At 32.5% G+C, this 18,005-nt stretch overlaps 1 protein-coding gene across 1 annotated transcript in view; it reads left to right on the forward strand.

Annotated features, from left to right (window-relative positions):
* Positions 1-11,273, forward strand: part of LOC126888251 (uncharacterized) — a 194,269-nt gene extending 182,996 nt beyond the window's left edge. Inside the window, exons 3-4 of the mRNA XM_050656347.1 lie at positions 1,901-2,792; positions 10,045-11,273. Of these exons, the coding sequence (XP_050512304.1) occupies positions 1,901-2,792; positions 10,045-10,249 (1,097 nt within the window). The 3' untranslated portion in view covers positions 10,250-11,273. The remainder of the gene's footprint in view (positions 1-1,900; positions 2,793-10,044) is intronic.
* Positions 11,274-18,005: the final 6,732 nt, after the last annotated feature.

Below are 18,005 nucleotides of genomic sequence, written 5' to 3' on the forward strand. Positions count from 1 at the left end.
TATCCCACGTGGAATAGCTTTTTCTAAATTTGAGATACATATTATGTAGGAAAAAGGAAAGATTACCCATGAGTGATCATATTAAACACATCTTTTCTATGTTGCAGAAAATAATGAACTAGTTCCAGTACTATAAGAACAGCTTATATAAGTAAATATTATAAGGCATAAGGGATATAAGGGATAAGGCAAAGAGAATGATATAAGTAAATATTATACATGTACTTTCGTTGGCCAATTTTTTTGTGACACGGTGACAGACAAATACAGCTTGTTTTATATGTTCGTTCATGGGTAATCTTTCATTTTTCCCACTGTACACAATAACAACATTCGTGAAAACTTTGTCAAGTTCATTGACGATTATGAGAAGATAAAAATAATTAGTGAAAATCAAGAATGAGGGGAAGAAGAAGGCCTAACAGGAGAAGCATTGGGAAAAATAGTATTAAACTTGTTGAAAGAACTGCACTTGGATCCGAAAAAATGTGTAGGAATAGGTACTTACTTTAATAATACTTTAAAAACGATAAGTTTTGAATGTCTTTGTGGCACTCAATAGTGTGTGTAAAGTGCCTTAAAACTCACCATTGTAACCCAAATTTTTAAAAATTACCCCCAGACCGACCCCCGGTCTCCCTCCCAAAAAAAGTTCATGGCCCCTTCCGAAAATCGGTCCTGGATCCGCCCTTGAATATCTCTATCTATGTATGAGTAAGTTCTTTAGTGAGTTCATGTTCTCTTGTGTTCAGGGATTTGTTGTTCCAAGTGGCTATTACTCATATAATACTCAAGGGAAGATAGAAGGAAGAAGACTCGAGGAAGCAGGGGCGTCCAGGGGGGGCATTCGCCCCCCCTGGCCCAGAAAATGACTGAAATTTACAGAAAATACATCAATATTCATCATAACATCATATATAATGTATTGTATATATAGTGCTTGCCCCCCCCCCCAAACAAAATTTCAAATGACGCTCCTGCGAGGAAGATCTCTAAAGAAATGGATTGATGACAGAAAAGCAATGCAAAAGCCTATGCATGACGTAATAGAAATAACCAGATACAGAAAATTATGGAGATGGACTATACACGAATTACGACGACAACTGCAATCGAAAAATGCACTTCAAAATGAAACACCTAAAAACACGTATTCAATATTTTTCAAAGATCTATCGAATGATTCTTACTCTCACCCCCTTGGGATGGGTAACTTTTAAATCAAACGAAATACCCCATTTTTATTGAAAATTCAGATTCTACGTGGAAAAGTAAACAATACTTTTCTGATTTTTTTATTCGTGATAGATAGCGCTACATTAGCAGGAAAACTAAGACAGATCAAAAGTCTGAAAACAGTAAAATTACATAATTAATATTTTATTATAAGAAGATCGATGTATGGGGCACTGATGGCAAAAAAATATTTCAAGGGAGTGAAAGAATTTTTACAGTTAGACCCGGTGAGTTCCAATCTAGGTACAATAAAAAATATTGGTCTCCATTGAACATTTCAAAGTTGAGTCCCATCCCAGTCTCCAGTGGGTTTGGGGTCGTGTTTGATGTTATTCTATAGATTTTGAAAAATATCTGAAAAAATGTTCTGAATCTAAGGTACTTATTTTTGCATATGGAATCCAAGTCTGCAATAAAAAATAATAGTTCCTATTAAGTAATTCAAAATTTCCCCCACCCCATCCCCAGGAGGTTGAGTAGGGAGGTCGCGATTGGTGTCATTCATTAGATATATTTTTAAAAAATATGAAACAAGTGTTTTTCAGCTTTTCGATCCAATGTAAATTTCGCAAAATATTCGACCATCCTGCTTTTTTGGCAGACCTTGTATAAATATTAGTTTAACAATTTATTTCCATATAAACTAACATATTTCTCTTTTTAGGCATGTTACGGCAACGTGACTACATTGCAGACAACGAAGGCTACCGAATCCTTAAAACCAAAAATGTTTTTGTTGGAAGAAACATTAATGTTGGAGATGCAATAAAATCAGCCAAGAAGTATCCTGCTACTGCTGGAACACTAGTCAAAACTCGTCCAGATTCATACAGAGGTCCTATCCGAGGATATAATAGTGTATCTTTTGTGCCCAGTAGTACCCCATCTCCAATACCTTCCTCGAGCTACAGTCCTTATATTCCAAGCAGTACTCCATCAACCTATGAACCTAGTAGTACTCCTTCACCAGTATCGTTTTCGAGTTATAACCCAAGTTCGATTTATGTTCCTAGTACCACCCCAACGACTGTTCCGTCTAGTAGTTATAGCCCCAGTTCCATATCAACAACACCAGGGTCCCCATATTTAAATCTTGATTTATCATTAAAATCACTGTCGCCAAGTCCTTACAGTCATTTATCTTCAACAGCAGAACCACCGATTGTACAAATTACACCAAATGCATTCCCTAAAACAAATTATGGATACGTTCCCCTTAACTTTAGTTACTTCAATGGAAACCAAATCCACTCCACACCAATTCCTCTAGTTCAGCCCACCGAAGTTCCTTATTACCGATCTCCTACACCTATAGCCGGTACGACTGAACGCCCTGTCATATATTCCCCCTCATATTCTCCAGCTGACTTTGGTTCTTCGCAAGAAGTTGACACCAACTCCTTGGAGTACAATCCCTACGTACGTCAAGTTAAAGATACCTATAGATTCCAAAATGGACCTACATATCCACTAGATCGAAATGGGCGACCGTATGTTGGATCAGATTCTAGACACTCTACATACGATGGAGTATCAGTTACCAACGACGGTTTCAGGTACTACATTCATTCATTCATTAAGAGTTACAACTTCTAAATATTATAGCTATCGCCATAACGTTCAAAATCCTATTCTTGGGCGAGGTGGATCACTCCTCTATATCATTTATAGCTTGATGTGTGTCTTTGCTGCAATCGTACTACATTCATTCATTCATTAAGAGTTACAACTTCTAAAGATTATAGCTATCGCCATAACGTTCAAAATCCTATTCTTGGGCGAGGTGGATCACTCCTCTATATCATTTATAGCTTGCTGTGTGTCTTTGCTGCAATCGTGACTCTTTTCCATTTCTTGCTGTCCTTACACTGAACTTTCCACTCTTTAACATTCATTGCTCTTCTCTATTCTCTACATCATCCAGCTATCTTCTTCTAGGTCTTCATCTACACCTGGTCATGGTGGTGTCCAGTTAGTTATCCTTCTCAACAATACTCAATATATCTGAGTGTAGGCGTGTCTGTATATGTCATGTCCATTCTAAGCGAAGAGGTTTTATGTATCTGGCTATATTTTCTCTTTTTAATCCTTCTTCAATGTTGGCATTTATTGTTATTCTTATTTCTCCCGTCTTGTTACATTGTGGCCCAGTATCATTCTCATTATTTTTCCTTCAAATTTTAGAAAGCTATCTTCCTCTTTCTTGTTAATCGTCGTTGTTTCCATCTCATACAGGGTGAGTCATGAGGAACTGTACATACTCCTACCTCGTATAGAGGCCCCTATGGGGAATAACAAATGACCATTAAAAAGTGTCTGCTCCCATTGTTTAATAATATACAGGGCGAGTTTCGCATTTTGACAGAAATTTGTATTCGTCATAATTTTTGAACGGTCAGATCGATGTGTCTCTTATTTTAACTGATTTATTCAAACTAGAAAAAAATCAGGTCCGGCTTTAAAAAAATTAGTTCGATTGGGTCTTAGACAAAATTTCACCCTTTATAAGCTTTTTGAAAACTCTATGTGAAACTCTAATGTGAATTTTACAAATTAGACAAATAGGCAATTAAAATAACATATTTATTTTTTCCGCACACGATTGCTTATTTTTTTTTAAATCAAATTTGATTATGAATTAAAAGTTTGGTAAAATGAGCCATAAATTTAACAAAATTAACTTTTATTACCCAAATTATTTTTTTTAACAAATATTTAATTTATGTTACCACCAATCAACTGATTTATTCAAACAAGAAAGAAATCAGGCCCGGATTTAAAAAATAAGTTCGTTTTGGTCTTAGAAAAAATTTCACCCTGTATACGCTTTTTGAAAACTCTAATATGATTTTTACAAATTAGACAAATAGGCAATTAAAATGGCATATTTATTTTTTTCCCCACACGATTAATTATTTTTTCTATAAAAAAAATCAAATTTGACTATGAATAATTAAAAGTTTGGTAAAGTGAACCATAGATTAAAAAAAAATAACTTTTATTACAAAAATGAATTTTTTTAACAAATATTTAATTTATGTTATCACCCAATCAACTGATTTATCCAAACTAGAAAAAAATCAGGCCCGGATTTAAAAAATTAGTTTGTTTGGGTCTTAGAAAAAATTTCACCTTGTATACGTTTTTTGAAAACTCTAATATAAATTTTACAAATAAGACAAATAGGCAATTAAAATGGCATATTTATTTTTTCCCCACACGATTACTTACTTTTTTTTATTAAAAAATCAAATTGACTATGCATAAAAAGTTTGGCAAAGTTTTTGCATAGATTTAAAAAAATTAACTTTTTTTACAAAAGTTAATTTACAAAAACAACGTTTTTCTTAAAATTAAAAGTTTTACCGTTTTTTTTTTCTATAACACGTCTAGATCTAAAACTTCCCATAACACTTCTTTTGGACTCTATAGTTTAACATAGACGTGATCAAATTGATAAATTTTAAATTTTTCCACCTAATTTTTGCGATTTACAAGTTTGCAACTTTTACAAGAAGAAGACTGAAAGTCTACAACAATTTTCATAGGCTTCACAATGGTAAGAGGTATGTGCTGTAAAAATTTCAGAAAAAAAAATATTAAAATGGAACAGAGTTGTAGCGAGTTAAACCGTGAGTTCATTTTTTTTTTCATTTTTATAGGCTATTGATTATGTACTATAGAAAGGAACTACAACGTTAACGAGGTTTTATTATTTCATATGGTCAATGAATCTCTATATATGAAAAAACCGCGGAGTGCTACCATTTAAAGGGGTGCGTTTTTGAGAAATTGGTGAATTAGTCCCTGGGCACAGGTTACATTAGGTGAGTTCTATGCACTTTTGGTACAAACACGTCTACATAAAAATTGTTCCTGGTTAAATTTCCTATCTAAATATAACTTTTTAAAGTCAAAGATACTTTTTTACAAAAATATATTCAAAAGAAAAAGCACAAAGAAACCCAAAAGAAAGAAATTTTGTTTCTTGTCCCATAACTTTTGTCCACGGGTATATAGGTATAGACATTGCTTCACAGAAAAAAAACTTACATATTTTCTCTTTAAAATGATGTTTGGTAGAGGTCATTAGGATTTATAGTTTTCGAAATATGATTTTTCAAATTTCGCCACTCACAGCAATTTTGGGCAATTTTCCTTGTTATTTCGCAAATATTGTTCTGTAACTTTTTTATACGTAACTTTAGGCATATTCAATGGTCCACGTAATAGTCCTGTCGCCAGGGGGGGTACAACGGCCTCCTTAATTCAGATGGACTTACCCAAGTTTTTTTTATATATTTTGACCCGTAGAATACGAATTTTTTGGGTAACAGTTGATCCGGATGTCGATAAGATTGTTATAGACAAAGAACTTGAGGAATTACATAACAGCGATTTCTTGCAAAACAAAACATCTTTTTGTATTTTTTGGGTCATTTTAAGCAAAAAATATTCTTACAAGTTTTTTCGTAGAATGCATAGTTTTCGAGATAACCGCGGTTGAACTTTCAAAAAATCGAAAAATTGCAATTTTTGAACCCGAATAACTTTTGATTAAAAAATAAAGTAGCAATTCTGCTTACCGCATTTGAAAGTTTAAGTCAAATTATATCGGTTTTGATTATTTGCATTGTTATAAATTAATTTTTTTATTGTTAAACTAATCTATAAACACATAGTGTTTCCCGTGCCTAATACATGCGTTTTAACGCATGCTACGTAGAAATTGCCTCGCTTGCACTCGTAGCTACTCTACCTACTCGTTCGATTTTAAATGAGAAATCATTGAAAACATCACTCACATACTAGGTGTTTATAGCTTTGTTTAACAATAAAATAATAAATTTCTAGCAATGCAAATAATCAAAACCGATATAATTTGACTTAAACTTTCAAATGCGGTAAGCAGAATTGCTACTTTATTTTCTAATCAAAAGTTATTCGGGTTCAAAAATTACAATTTTTCGATTTTTTGAAAGTTCAACCGCGGTTATCTCGAAAACTATGCATTCTACGAAAAAACTTGTAGGAATATTTTTTGCTTAAAATGACCTAAAAAATACAAAAAGATGTTTTGTTTTGCGAGAAATCGCTGTTATGTAATTCCTCAAGTTCTTTGTCTATAACAATCTTATCGACATCCGGATCAACTGTTACCCAAAAAATTCGTATTCTGCGGGTCAAAATATATAAAAAAAACTTGGGTAAGTCCATCTGAATTAAGGAGGCCGTTGTACCCCCCCTGGCGACAGGACTATAAGAGGAATAGAAATCAATTACCTTTAAAATGTTCTACTGTATAATGTTGTACGACTTCTTTTAAAGAGGTTATCTTTTTCAAGATTTTATACTTTTAACGAGTTTTTATATTTTTTACGATTATTTTTTAAATTTTCCATTATAACTTTTTTTTCTACATTTAGGTATATATTATATAATAAAAAGAAAGCTTATTTTGGTTTCTTTAAAATGGTGTATTATAAAAATTCTAGGATTATTTTTGAATAAGATATGCTTTTTCAAAATGTAATAAGTACTTGCAACGATTTTTGATTTTAGGATTATTTTTTAAATTTCTCATTGTAATTTTTTTATGTGATTGTGTGTTATGATTGAATCTTATTTTTTATAGGTAATACTTTGGATCCACTTGACTCGGACTTGACTTGATTTGAAGCTCCTGCACCACAAGCTTTGCTTGAAAAAATAGCATGTAAATGTACCAAAGAATGTACAAAAAACTGCGGTTGTAGGAAGATAGGAATTAGTTGTTCAATATTCTGCAAAGGGTGCATGTGCATGGGTACTAATTCTGGGAACTCAAAGATAACTGAGGTGTCAGAGGAAGATATTGAATCTAATGCTAACGAAGAGATGAACTTTGATTCTAAAAATTTTTTAAATGTCAACGTTTAAATAATTTTAACTAAAGTGATGTTTTCTAAGACTAATGTTTTTGTAATTTTTGTAAATGAAATAATTTTAAATAATACAGGTAAAAAATACCAACAAATCACTCGGTTTCCATTATTTAAATATATATGATACAGCATTTTCAAGAACAGAAAGTAAGCCATCTTTATTGAGCAATATATAGTATATTCATGTACAAGAAAAAAAAGGTATAATGAGAAATTTAAAAAATAAACCTAAAATCAAAAATCGTTGCAAGTACTTAATACATTTTGAAAAATATTATCTTATTCAAAAATAATCCTAGAATTTTTGTAATACACCATTTTAAAGTAAACAAAATATGCTTTTTTTTTATATAATATAATATATAGGAGACCTACTTAAATTTAGAAGAAAAAAGTTATGAGAAATTTCAAAAATAATCGTAAAAAATAATAGATATGTTTTTTATATTAGGTATTATAATATAATATATAATATATAATATATAATATATAATATATAATATATAATATATAATATATAATATATAATATAATATTATATAATATATAATATATTATATAATAATATTATTTTATTTTTATATTATATTATAAAAAATCGTTAAAAGTATAAAACATTTAAAAACCATAATCTCTTTAAAAAAAAAGTCGTACAACATTATACAGTAGACCATCTTAAAGGTAATTGATTTCTATTCCTATTACGTGTACCATTGCATATACCTAAAGTTACGTAGAAAAAAGTTACAGAACAATATTTGCGAAATAACAAGGAAAATTGCCCAAAATTGCTGTGAGTGACGAAATTTGAAAAATCATATCTCGAAAACTGTAAATCCTAATTACCTCTACTAAACAACATTTTAAAGAAAAAATATGTAGATTTTTTTTCTGTAAAGCAATGTCTATACCTATATCCTCGTGGACAAAAGTTATGGGACAAAAAACAAAATTTCTTTCTTTTGGGTTATTTTGTGCTATTTCTTTTGAATATATTTTGGTAAAAAAAAGTATCATTGACTTTAAATAGTGATATTTAGATAGAAAATTTAACCAGGAACAATTTTTATGTAGATATGTTTGTACCAAAAGTGCATAGAACTCACCCTAATGTAACCTGTGCCCAGAGACTAATTCACCCATTTCTCAAAAACGCACCACTTTAAATGGTAGCACTCCGCGGTTTTTTCATATATAGATGTCCATTGACTATATGAAATAATAAAACCCCGTTAACGTTGTAGTTCCTTTTAGCTATCTTATTTTGATATAATCAATAGCCTATTAGGTTAAAATTCCGATTTTGACAAAGTTGATTTTTTAATAAAAAAATTAAGTAATCGTGTGGGGAAGAAAATAAATATGCCATTTTAATTGCCTATTTGTCTTATTTGTAAAATTCATATTAGAGTTTTCAAAAAGCGTATACAGGGTGAAATTTTTTCTAAGACCAAAACGAACTAATTTTTTAAATCCGGACCTGATTTTTCTCTAGTTTGAATAAATCAGTTGATTGGATGGTAACATAAATTACTTATTTGTGCAAAAAAAATTAATTTTTGTAATAAAAGTTATTTTTTTTTTAAATTTATGGTTTTCACTTTACCAAACTTTTAATTCATAGTGAAATTTGATTTTTTTTATAAAAAATGAAGTAATCGTGTGCGGAAAAAAATAAATATGCCATTTTAATTGCTTATTTGTCTAATTTGTAAAATTCATATTAGAGTTTTCAAAAAGCGTATACAGGGTGAAATTTTTTCTAAGACCCAAACGAACTAATTTTTTTAAAGCCGGACCTGATTTTTTCTAGTTTAAATAAATTAGTTGATTAGGTGGTAATAGTGTAACGATTGGCCAAAATAAGAGACACATCGATCTGACCGTTCAAAAAATATTACGAATAAAATTTCTGTCAAAATGCGAAACTCGCCCTGTATATTATTAAACAATGGGAGCAGACACTTTTTAATGGTCATTTGTTATTCCCCATAGGAGCCTCTATACGAGGTAGGAGTATGTACAGTTCCTCATGACTCACCCTGTATGTAATAACAGGTCTTATGAAGGTCTTATATAGGTTCATCTTTATTCTCTTACTTAGAGTCTTGCTTCTCAGCAGATTTCTATTCATTCCGTATGTTTATTTGCCTTTCAGAATTCTTTCCTCTGTTCTCTCTTTCCGGTTTTCCCTATTGTTACTGCCAAGTAGCTAAACGGAGGTACAGTTTCAAATTAATGGTTCTGTGTTATTAGATATTTCTGAATGTGCCATCCTTCCCCATGGTCATGTATTTTTTGTGCTGGTTCATCTGTATTGTCTTCGCTTCTTTATCTAACTTTTTTTCGACTGCTTTTATAAGTGTAAGTGTCATCTTCGTCTTCCCTACGATGACTAGATCATCTGCAATATGCTACTAGTTGAAGTTGATCTGTAATTGTTGATCATCTGGTAGTGTGTTTTGTGTCCATATTTGTTGTAATATCTTGTTTATTTCTTTGTGTAATTCTCTTCCTCCGTATTTTATTAATGTCACTGGTATTTCATCGTGTTCTGCTGCGTTTCCGTTTCTGAGGTTTCTAATTTCCTTTTGTACTTCCTCTTCTTCTGTGGGAATTTCTACTTCGTCGTTATCTTGTACAATTGGTCTTCCTTCTTCATCACAGTATGTTTCCTCCGTAGTGAATAGAATTTTTTCGTAATATTCTTTCCAGATTCTACTAATCTGTTTATCTTTAAATTCCTTTTTGGTTTTGCGCATCTTCAAATAAGGTTTCTTCTTTTTAGGTTTTTAGTCCTCTTGTTTTAATACTGAGCGTATTTTTTGTTGCTTTGACTATTTTGTAAAATTGTTTAATTTCATGATTTTTTCTGTCTTTACAGGTACTACATACCAAGAGCCTATCACGAAGAAGAGACTCAACCAGGTGATAAACGGTCGGGTAGCTTCGGATATATAGATCCATTTGGTATTAGGAGAGTTATTTATTACAATACTGCACCAGGTACCGGGTTCCAGCATAGAAAGAACAACAGATATGTAGGTTTTAATGCGGCACCTTATGATCCTCGGCCTTATAGCGAATAGAGCGCCATGGAGGAAAGTTAACTGTAGATTCATCTTGCCAACTTAAGTGCCAAATGTAGAAGCAATCGAAGACGATATACGAATAATATCGAAATAAAAATAAATTAAAAGAAAGCATATTAAAACTGCCATAAGTGTAAGAAAATACGGAATGTCAGATCATAATACATATACTTATGTAAAGATGTTAATTTTTAAAATATTTCCATATTTGTTTTTATCTTTACTGGACAAAATCTAGCCAATAGTCAAGACATTTCTTTACTCTATAGCCAGAAGGCATTATCAGACTCGAGCAGCGATAATTAAAATAATTATTGTTTTTAAAAATGACAAATTTTACTTATACAATCATTTATGAAATAAATAGATGAAACGGAACCTAATCTTAAACCATTAGAAGGATTCTATCAATAAAGAGTGGACAGGAAGATGAAGACCTCAGGATGCGATGGAAGGACGATATTGTAAAAGTTGCAGGAATTCATTGAGAAAGCGCAGACAACGACAGACAGATATGGAAAGATTTGGTTATGGCCCATGTCCAAAGTTGGATAGAAATGAACTAAAGAAGAAAAAAATGAATAAGGAATAAGGTATTCAAACAACAGTTGAAAAAAAAAATAAAAACCTAGAATGAAGGGATTTAGTGTGAACCGTTGAATGTTGAACACAGAAAAAAAAATTATTAAATTATAAAATATATTTATAAAAAAAATAATAGCAGCGATATTAGGACTCAGTGTAGTACCGAAGACGTTGTAAAATAGCTTAGAACTAGAAAGAGATTATGGACAGACCACGTTCATAGAACTGGTGATAAAAAATTTACAAAGACGAATTGAATGAAGAGAAACCGATCACCAGCAGACCACCTGATAGACCAACCAAACGCTGGTATGAATGTTGGACACAGGAATCCCAACTTGAGCTACAACTTCGAACAAACAGGACATTGTATTAAAATAAGAAGAAAAAGAAAAAGAAGAAGGAAATGAAGAAGAAAAAGAAGAAGAAGAAGAAGGAGAAGAAGAAGAAAATAAGAAAAAAATTTAATAAACATGTGTACATCGAATACTGTAATGGAAATTAAAATAAAAAGTATAAAAAAGTATCCGTCTACCGATAACATACCTATGGTTGAAAGACGTGGTGAAAATAGGTGGTGGAAAAGATAGGTGAAAAATAAACTTCTGGATAGGGGCTACAAGAAAGTTAGAAACGAAATAGCCTATGAAAAAAAGAGAATACCTAAAATAATAATTAAATGGAGACCCCCGAAAAGGATTGGCAAACCACCCAGTATACCAGAGAGAAATTCGGGAGATGAAGACTGATTAAGCGAGTGAGAACAGAGATTAGGTTCCAAAATATAATTAGACGAATCAATATCTATATGAATTTCAGAAATATATAAATGTACATTTTTTCAGAAGCTAAAATACATAAAACATTTTTTTATATTGAGGGAAATATTTTAAAAAATTAATTTTTCTAGAATTATTTGCATTGTTTACACCAAAAACAAAAATTAATGAATAGCAAAATAAATAAATAATTAAAAATGACAATAAAAGTCAAAACGAATATTCGCGGTGTGCAAGTACTTGGAAAGGGAAACGAGAAACGACCCTGCGCGAGTCGCGGAGAAATATTGCAACTATCTTAAATAATTCATATTGTCAATTGAAATTGTCAAATTGACGTATATTTCATACCTTCTGTCAATGAAGCAGAAAAATTATATATTGCTCCACAATATTGATATAATATGCAATTATTATATAAAGGTAAATTTAATTAATTGTATTTTGCTTGCAGTACTGCATTTTAATAACTAATTTTATTTACTACATACAATTGCTGATGTTTTCATAACATAACCTGAATCTTATTTTTTCTTCTTATTATTTTTTTGGACTATGGCCTTGAAAATTATCCAGTAACCAGGACTAATATAATTGGCCAATATAATTAAAAGTGCGAATAATAGTACAGAGCGTAGAAATAGGGGTAGCTTTGCCGAACTTGCACGGTCCCAATTGTACTAATAATATGTATAATTGAAAAATATATTTTAGTCTTCTTTCTTCTTTTTTCATCTTCTGCCAGTGTTTCGTTTCTGCACCGCTTTCTTTGTGGGACCTTCTTCGACTACCTGATTTTCTGGGTTTCTGGACACCGGGACGTCTTTTCTGTGGGTACTATTTTTGGCATTGTACGTACTCCGCTGCTTGGCTGTCTTTAGCTACCACGGTCTATCAATCTATGTTTTTCTTGGTGCATCCTCTGTATGCGATTTCTGTTAAGGATGTCTGGTCTTAAGTAGTCTTTTTATGGCCTGGTGGAAGAAGTAACTTTTTCTCTTCCTGATCACCTTCCTCAGTAATGTATACTGGAACCTGTCATGGATGATTGCATTTGACATTTGGTCTTGCAAAGTGTCTGTTCTTCCAGTTAGATTCTACCGTCGAACCACAAACTGGAACTGCATACAACATCACAGATCTAACCTGGGCCTGGTAGGGGAGACCGGGGCAAAACGGGATACTTAAAAAAGAAAAAACATTGAAGGAAAACTAAACTATGTATTCAAAAATATCAAAGTCAGCCAGGATCATTTGATATTAAACTTCATATTACATACGTTATTTATAATTAAAACTGCTTAGTTATTTGGTTATAAAGAACTTAACTTATCAGTTCGAAATTCCCATTTTGCCCCGGTTACGGGGCAAAACGGGAAATGCTACGGGGCAAGATGGAAATGTATTTTAGTCAGGCTGGCAAAGTTTATAAATATGAGTACCTTCGTCTTCATCCTCAAAACCTTTTCGAAGGCATCCCTTTTCGAACTTCTTGCATCCTGGACATCTTTTAGTCAGTTGAAACCAGAAATGTTATGTCAATCAAATATGCGTTACATATATTAACTGAGTAATGAGGCAATTTGGCTCTGTCTATCTTATAGATTAGAGCTTTTTCCAGTGGCGACTTTTGGGGGTAGGCAGGATAGGCCGGGCCTACCCAATAATTTTAAGAGTTTTAAAATTGAAAAAGATATAAATATTTAAAAATTATGTTAAAGCATGTAAATAACTTTTAAATGTACTAAATTACTCAATACATTAGCGTCCGTTAAGACAACTTTGTTATAAAATATTATCACAGAAAGCATCAAATTGTATTCAGGCATTTTAAATATCATTAATAGGCCCGCTCGGACCTGGCCTACCTCGCTCACATAAGATCTCCGTACAAAAAGCTTTTTATAAAGATTTTTATATTGACGTGTATGCTTGGTGTATAGGCCCGATTAAAACGGGCCTACGCCAAGCCTCGTTGCCACTTTTAACATAATTATCGAATTGTAACTGACAAATTTGCACAAAGCAAAGAGAGAAGAATAAGCCAGCTCTCTATAATTAATAAAATATGTAAACTATTTGTATATTTTAGTTCATAATTTTTTTAATTTTAAAAATATAATTAAATGTAAATCTGTTAGATCCGACAATCTGTTAAATCTACAGTTACCTTCTAAGTATTTTTATACATAAAAATAAGTTTTTATTTGCCTATTATTTATTATACATACATAGCTATTTGTAATTTGCTGGCGTGGCCTACCCAAAATTTTACCCCACCAGCCGCCACGGGCTTTTTACAAACTGAGTCATACGCATTTTCTATGTCGAGAATGGTTTTTGTCTTTGGTTCCTATTGAAGTGCATTTTTTTGCCACTGATGACGACTCTTGCTAATTAAAGTTCGCAATTTTTCCTGTTCCGAATCCAAATTGGTCTTCTTGTATGACTCTTCTTCTTTCTGCATGTTTGATGAGCCTTTTATAAATGATTTTATTTCCAATATTTCTTCTAGTGATATCTTTTTTTATTTATTTTTTTTTTTTGAGTTCCTTTAGTGCAATATTATGAATATCTTCCAAGCCAGGTGCTTCCCTTTCCTTTTAGTTTTCTAATTGTTTCGCTACGTCTGCGTCTGTTTAAGTTAGTTAGTCTTCTTCATTTGCTAAATATTCGTTTCTTCCGATTATCCTCTCGTTTCGTTATTTGCTGTTTCTACTCGTATGGTTTGTTGATCAGACATGTTTTGATTTTGCCTTTGTGTTTCTGTCAATGTTCTTGCCAATGTTTCCTGAGGTTCGTACTGTGTTTCTTCATCGTCGACAAAATCATCAGCATAATGCTTGGTATAGAATAGCTTAACTAACCTCAATAGTGAATGATAGAGGTGTAGAATAAGAACATATTCGGGATATTTATTTAGGCTTGTTTTTGGTGTAAATATTTTTGGAAATTACTTAAATAAAAAATATTTATTTTTGAAACGCACAAATAACATAAAATACCTATAGTAGTTTAAGCAAAAAATTGTGATGTAACAAAACTAATTTATTCTTAAGTAGGTTTAAGTTTTAATTATTAAATGTCACAACGCTGCCTGGTGCCATTAACTTTAAGTTGCTTATGGTCCTGTGAATCACAGCTTACCCTTGTGTCTATTGACAAGGTGGAGTAATCTCTAGTTCCAGGACCACAAAATGTAGGGAGATATTTAAAAAAAGGCGTAAAAGCAGTAAAATTACATATCAATTTTTCTTTTAAAATATTTAGTAAACGCTCTTCTATGGGACAATTTTAGAATATTCTAAAAGAAACTATTTTTACTGCTATTACGACATATAAAATATAATTTAACTTTTCGAGAAGAATTAGAACTAAAATTTGTTTTGTTTTTATAAAATCTAGATAAAAAGCTAAATAAAAAATAAAAAAGGATTTGTAGAAGTTTTATTTCAATCCCTCTAGGTTGGTGTTTGGGTAATGGGCCACCGAAACCTTTACGTAGGCCTCGGATGGATAGGTCTTATCGACGACGACTTAAGTAAAGAAACAAGGACTACGCACTCCATCCATCCAATGGCACTACAGCCCAAATCGAGCCTTGGCCTCCTTCAATAAGCTTCTCCAATCATTTCGATTTACCGCTGTTCTTTTCCATGAACGCGTTCCCAGAAAGTTCCTGGCATCCTCATCGACTTCGTCTTCCCATCTCTTTTTAGGTCTTCCAACAGGTCTTCTTCCCTGTATTCTTGCATTCAGCAATTTTCTGGGGATTCTATTCTCATGCATGCGGACCACGTGCCCTGCCTACCGTAATCTCTGCAGTTTAGTGTGTTGTGCTAGAGTTGGTTCGCTATATTGCTCGTATATTTCTCTATTATACCTAATTCGCCAGTTGTTATTTTCACTTATTGGGCCCAGTATCCTACGTAATACTTTTCTTTCAAACACATCTAATGCATTGGCAGATTTCTGTGTCACCACCCATGTTTCGCAGCCAGAACTTACTATGGGCCTGATTATTGTTTTATATACCCGGAGTTTTGTTTTCCGGTGTACGTCTCGCGATTTGAATATGTGGCCCATCGCGAAATAGGCTTTATTTGCCAGCACAAGCCTTCTATTTATTTCCGGTTCTTCTTCATTGCTTGCAACCAGATCCATTCCTAGGTACGTGAATCTATTCACATGTTCTATATCGTCAATAAAGTGTTGTTGCGCCGGTCTATTTGATCTGGTTTGTATGAGTAGTTTTGTTTTATTTGTGTTTATTGCTAGCCCTACTGCTTCTGCACTCTGTTTCAACTCAACGTAGGTTTCTTCCGCTGCATTCATTGTTCTGCTCATTATGTTTATATCATCCGCGTATGCTGCTAATTGGGTAGATTTGTTTGTAAGTATGTTATTTGCGCTTACCGTCAACCGTCTAATTACATATTCAAGAACAAGATTAAAAAGCGTTGGAGCCAGTCCGTCGCCTTGTTTCAGTCCTTGCGTTATCGTAAACGCATCAGTGATCTGTCCTTGAATACATACTTGTGCTTCTGTTTCTGTCATTGTCATTTGCACTAGTCGTATTAATTTTGATGGTATGCCAAATTCTTCCAATATATTAGGTAGAAATGTTCTATCTATTGAATCATAGGCTTGTTTAAAATCTACAAAGAGATTGTAAACGTATATGTCATATTCCCATGCTTTGGCTAGTATTTGTTTAACTGTAAATAGTTGGTCAATGGTAGATCTATTTTGCCTAAACCCTGCTTGATATTCCCCGATGATTTTTTCCGTGAGAGGTTGAAGTCTTCGATTAAGGATGTTTGTGAATATTTTGTATCCCGAACAAAGTAAAGAGATGCCTCTATAATTCTGACACAACAGTTTGTCTCCTTTTTTATGAATAGGGCAGATTATACTTTTCTTCCATTGTTGGGGGATTTCTTCTTCTATCCATATCTCTCGTATTAACTGATACATCTGTTGTGTCAAATTCCTTCCTCCTTGCTTGAGTAGTTCTGCCGGTATTTTATCTATTCCCGGTGCTTTATGGCTTTTTTGTATGTGGATTGCCGTTTGGACCTCCTCTAGCGTTGGGAGTCTAGTTAATTCATTTTCTTCCGAAGGACTACGCACTCGGTACATGGAAAATACGAAATGGACCTAGCAGCAAATACAAGAAACTAATTGGCTAGGACACGGAGTAAAGAATTCAAGAACTCATACAATAAAATATTGTGGAAACAAAAAGTTAGGAGTAGCTTTCATTTACTTTCATAGTTGACAATGTTACATTGTCAATGTAACAATTTAACATGCCACGTTAGATTTTAAAGCAGTGGATGAGATAATATGTAAACTAAGAATAAAAAAAATCTTTAATCTCTCAATCAACATATTATACTGCCGAAAAGAAGAACATGACATAGAAATAAATGAAGAGTTCTACGAATAGCTGGAACACGGATACAACAGCTCACCGAGAAATGATATCAAGATCATACTAGAAGATATGAATGAGCAAATAACCAAAAAATAATTTTTCGTAGGAACCGTTGGTAAACATTTACTCCATGAAAACACTAATGAAAATGGAGAATCACTAATCAACTTTACCATTAGAAAAAACATGATCATAAAATAGATTTTTTTCCACACCGTAATATACACAAAGCGACAAGTATTATGCCTGATGGAATTATGGTGCCAACCAGATTGATCATGTCTTGATAGAAAAAAGGACTGCAACATGTATACAAGATGTGACGAGCCAAAGAGAAGCATGTGGCAGATCTGACCATCTCCTAATATAGATCAAATATAGAGGCAAAATTCAGAGAAACAGCACTGACAAACAAGAATAAAAAACAGAACAATTAGATATACAAAAATTGAGACCACAAGATATCAAACAGATCTATATAAGACATAAATAACACAAACATTGACAAATAGGTACAGGCAGTCTAGGCAACGAAAAACATTGGAAAGAAATCATAACAAAAGTAATTGAAGCAGCAAGAAAGACACAAAGAAAGGCACAAAAAAGAATACGGAAAAAGTTAAAAATAGAATGGTTCAATGACGAGTGTAAAAAGGCCATACAGAAAATAAAACAAGAACACAAGAAATATTTGGAAAGAAGAACCAAAGAAAGAAGAACCATCTACGAAGATGCAAGACGGAGATTCTAGAAAACGTGCCGAACAGAGAAAAGAAAATAGAAAATACGAAAACGCTAACATACAGTAAATGGAAAAAAATAGCAGATACATCAACGATCCAAAATAAATAAACTCCCTCTAAAAACATGTTTCCGAAGCTTTTTCGTCTGAACTGTATAAATTAGGTGGCGAACTCATAGTAGGTACGACAAATGCATGTGCTCATAA

The sequence above is a fragment of the Diabrotica virgifera genome, chromosome 7, assembly GCF_917563875.1.
Source record: "Diabrotica virgifera virgifera chromosome 7, PGI_DIABVI_V3a".
NCBI lineage: Eukaryota > Metazoa > Arthropoda > Insecta > Coleoptera > Chrysomelidae > Diabrotica > Diabrotica virgifera.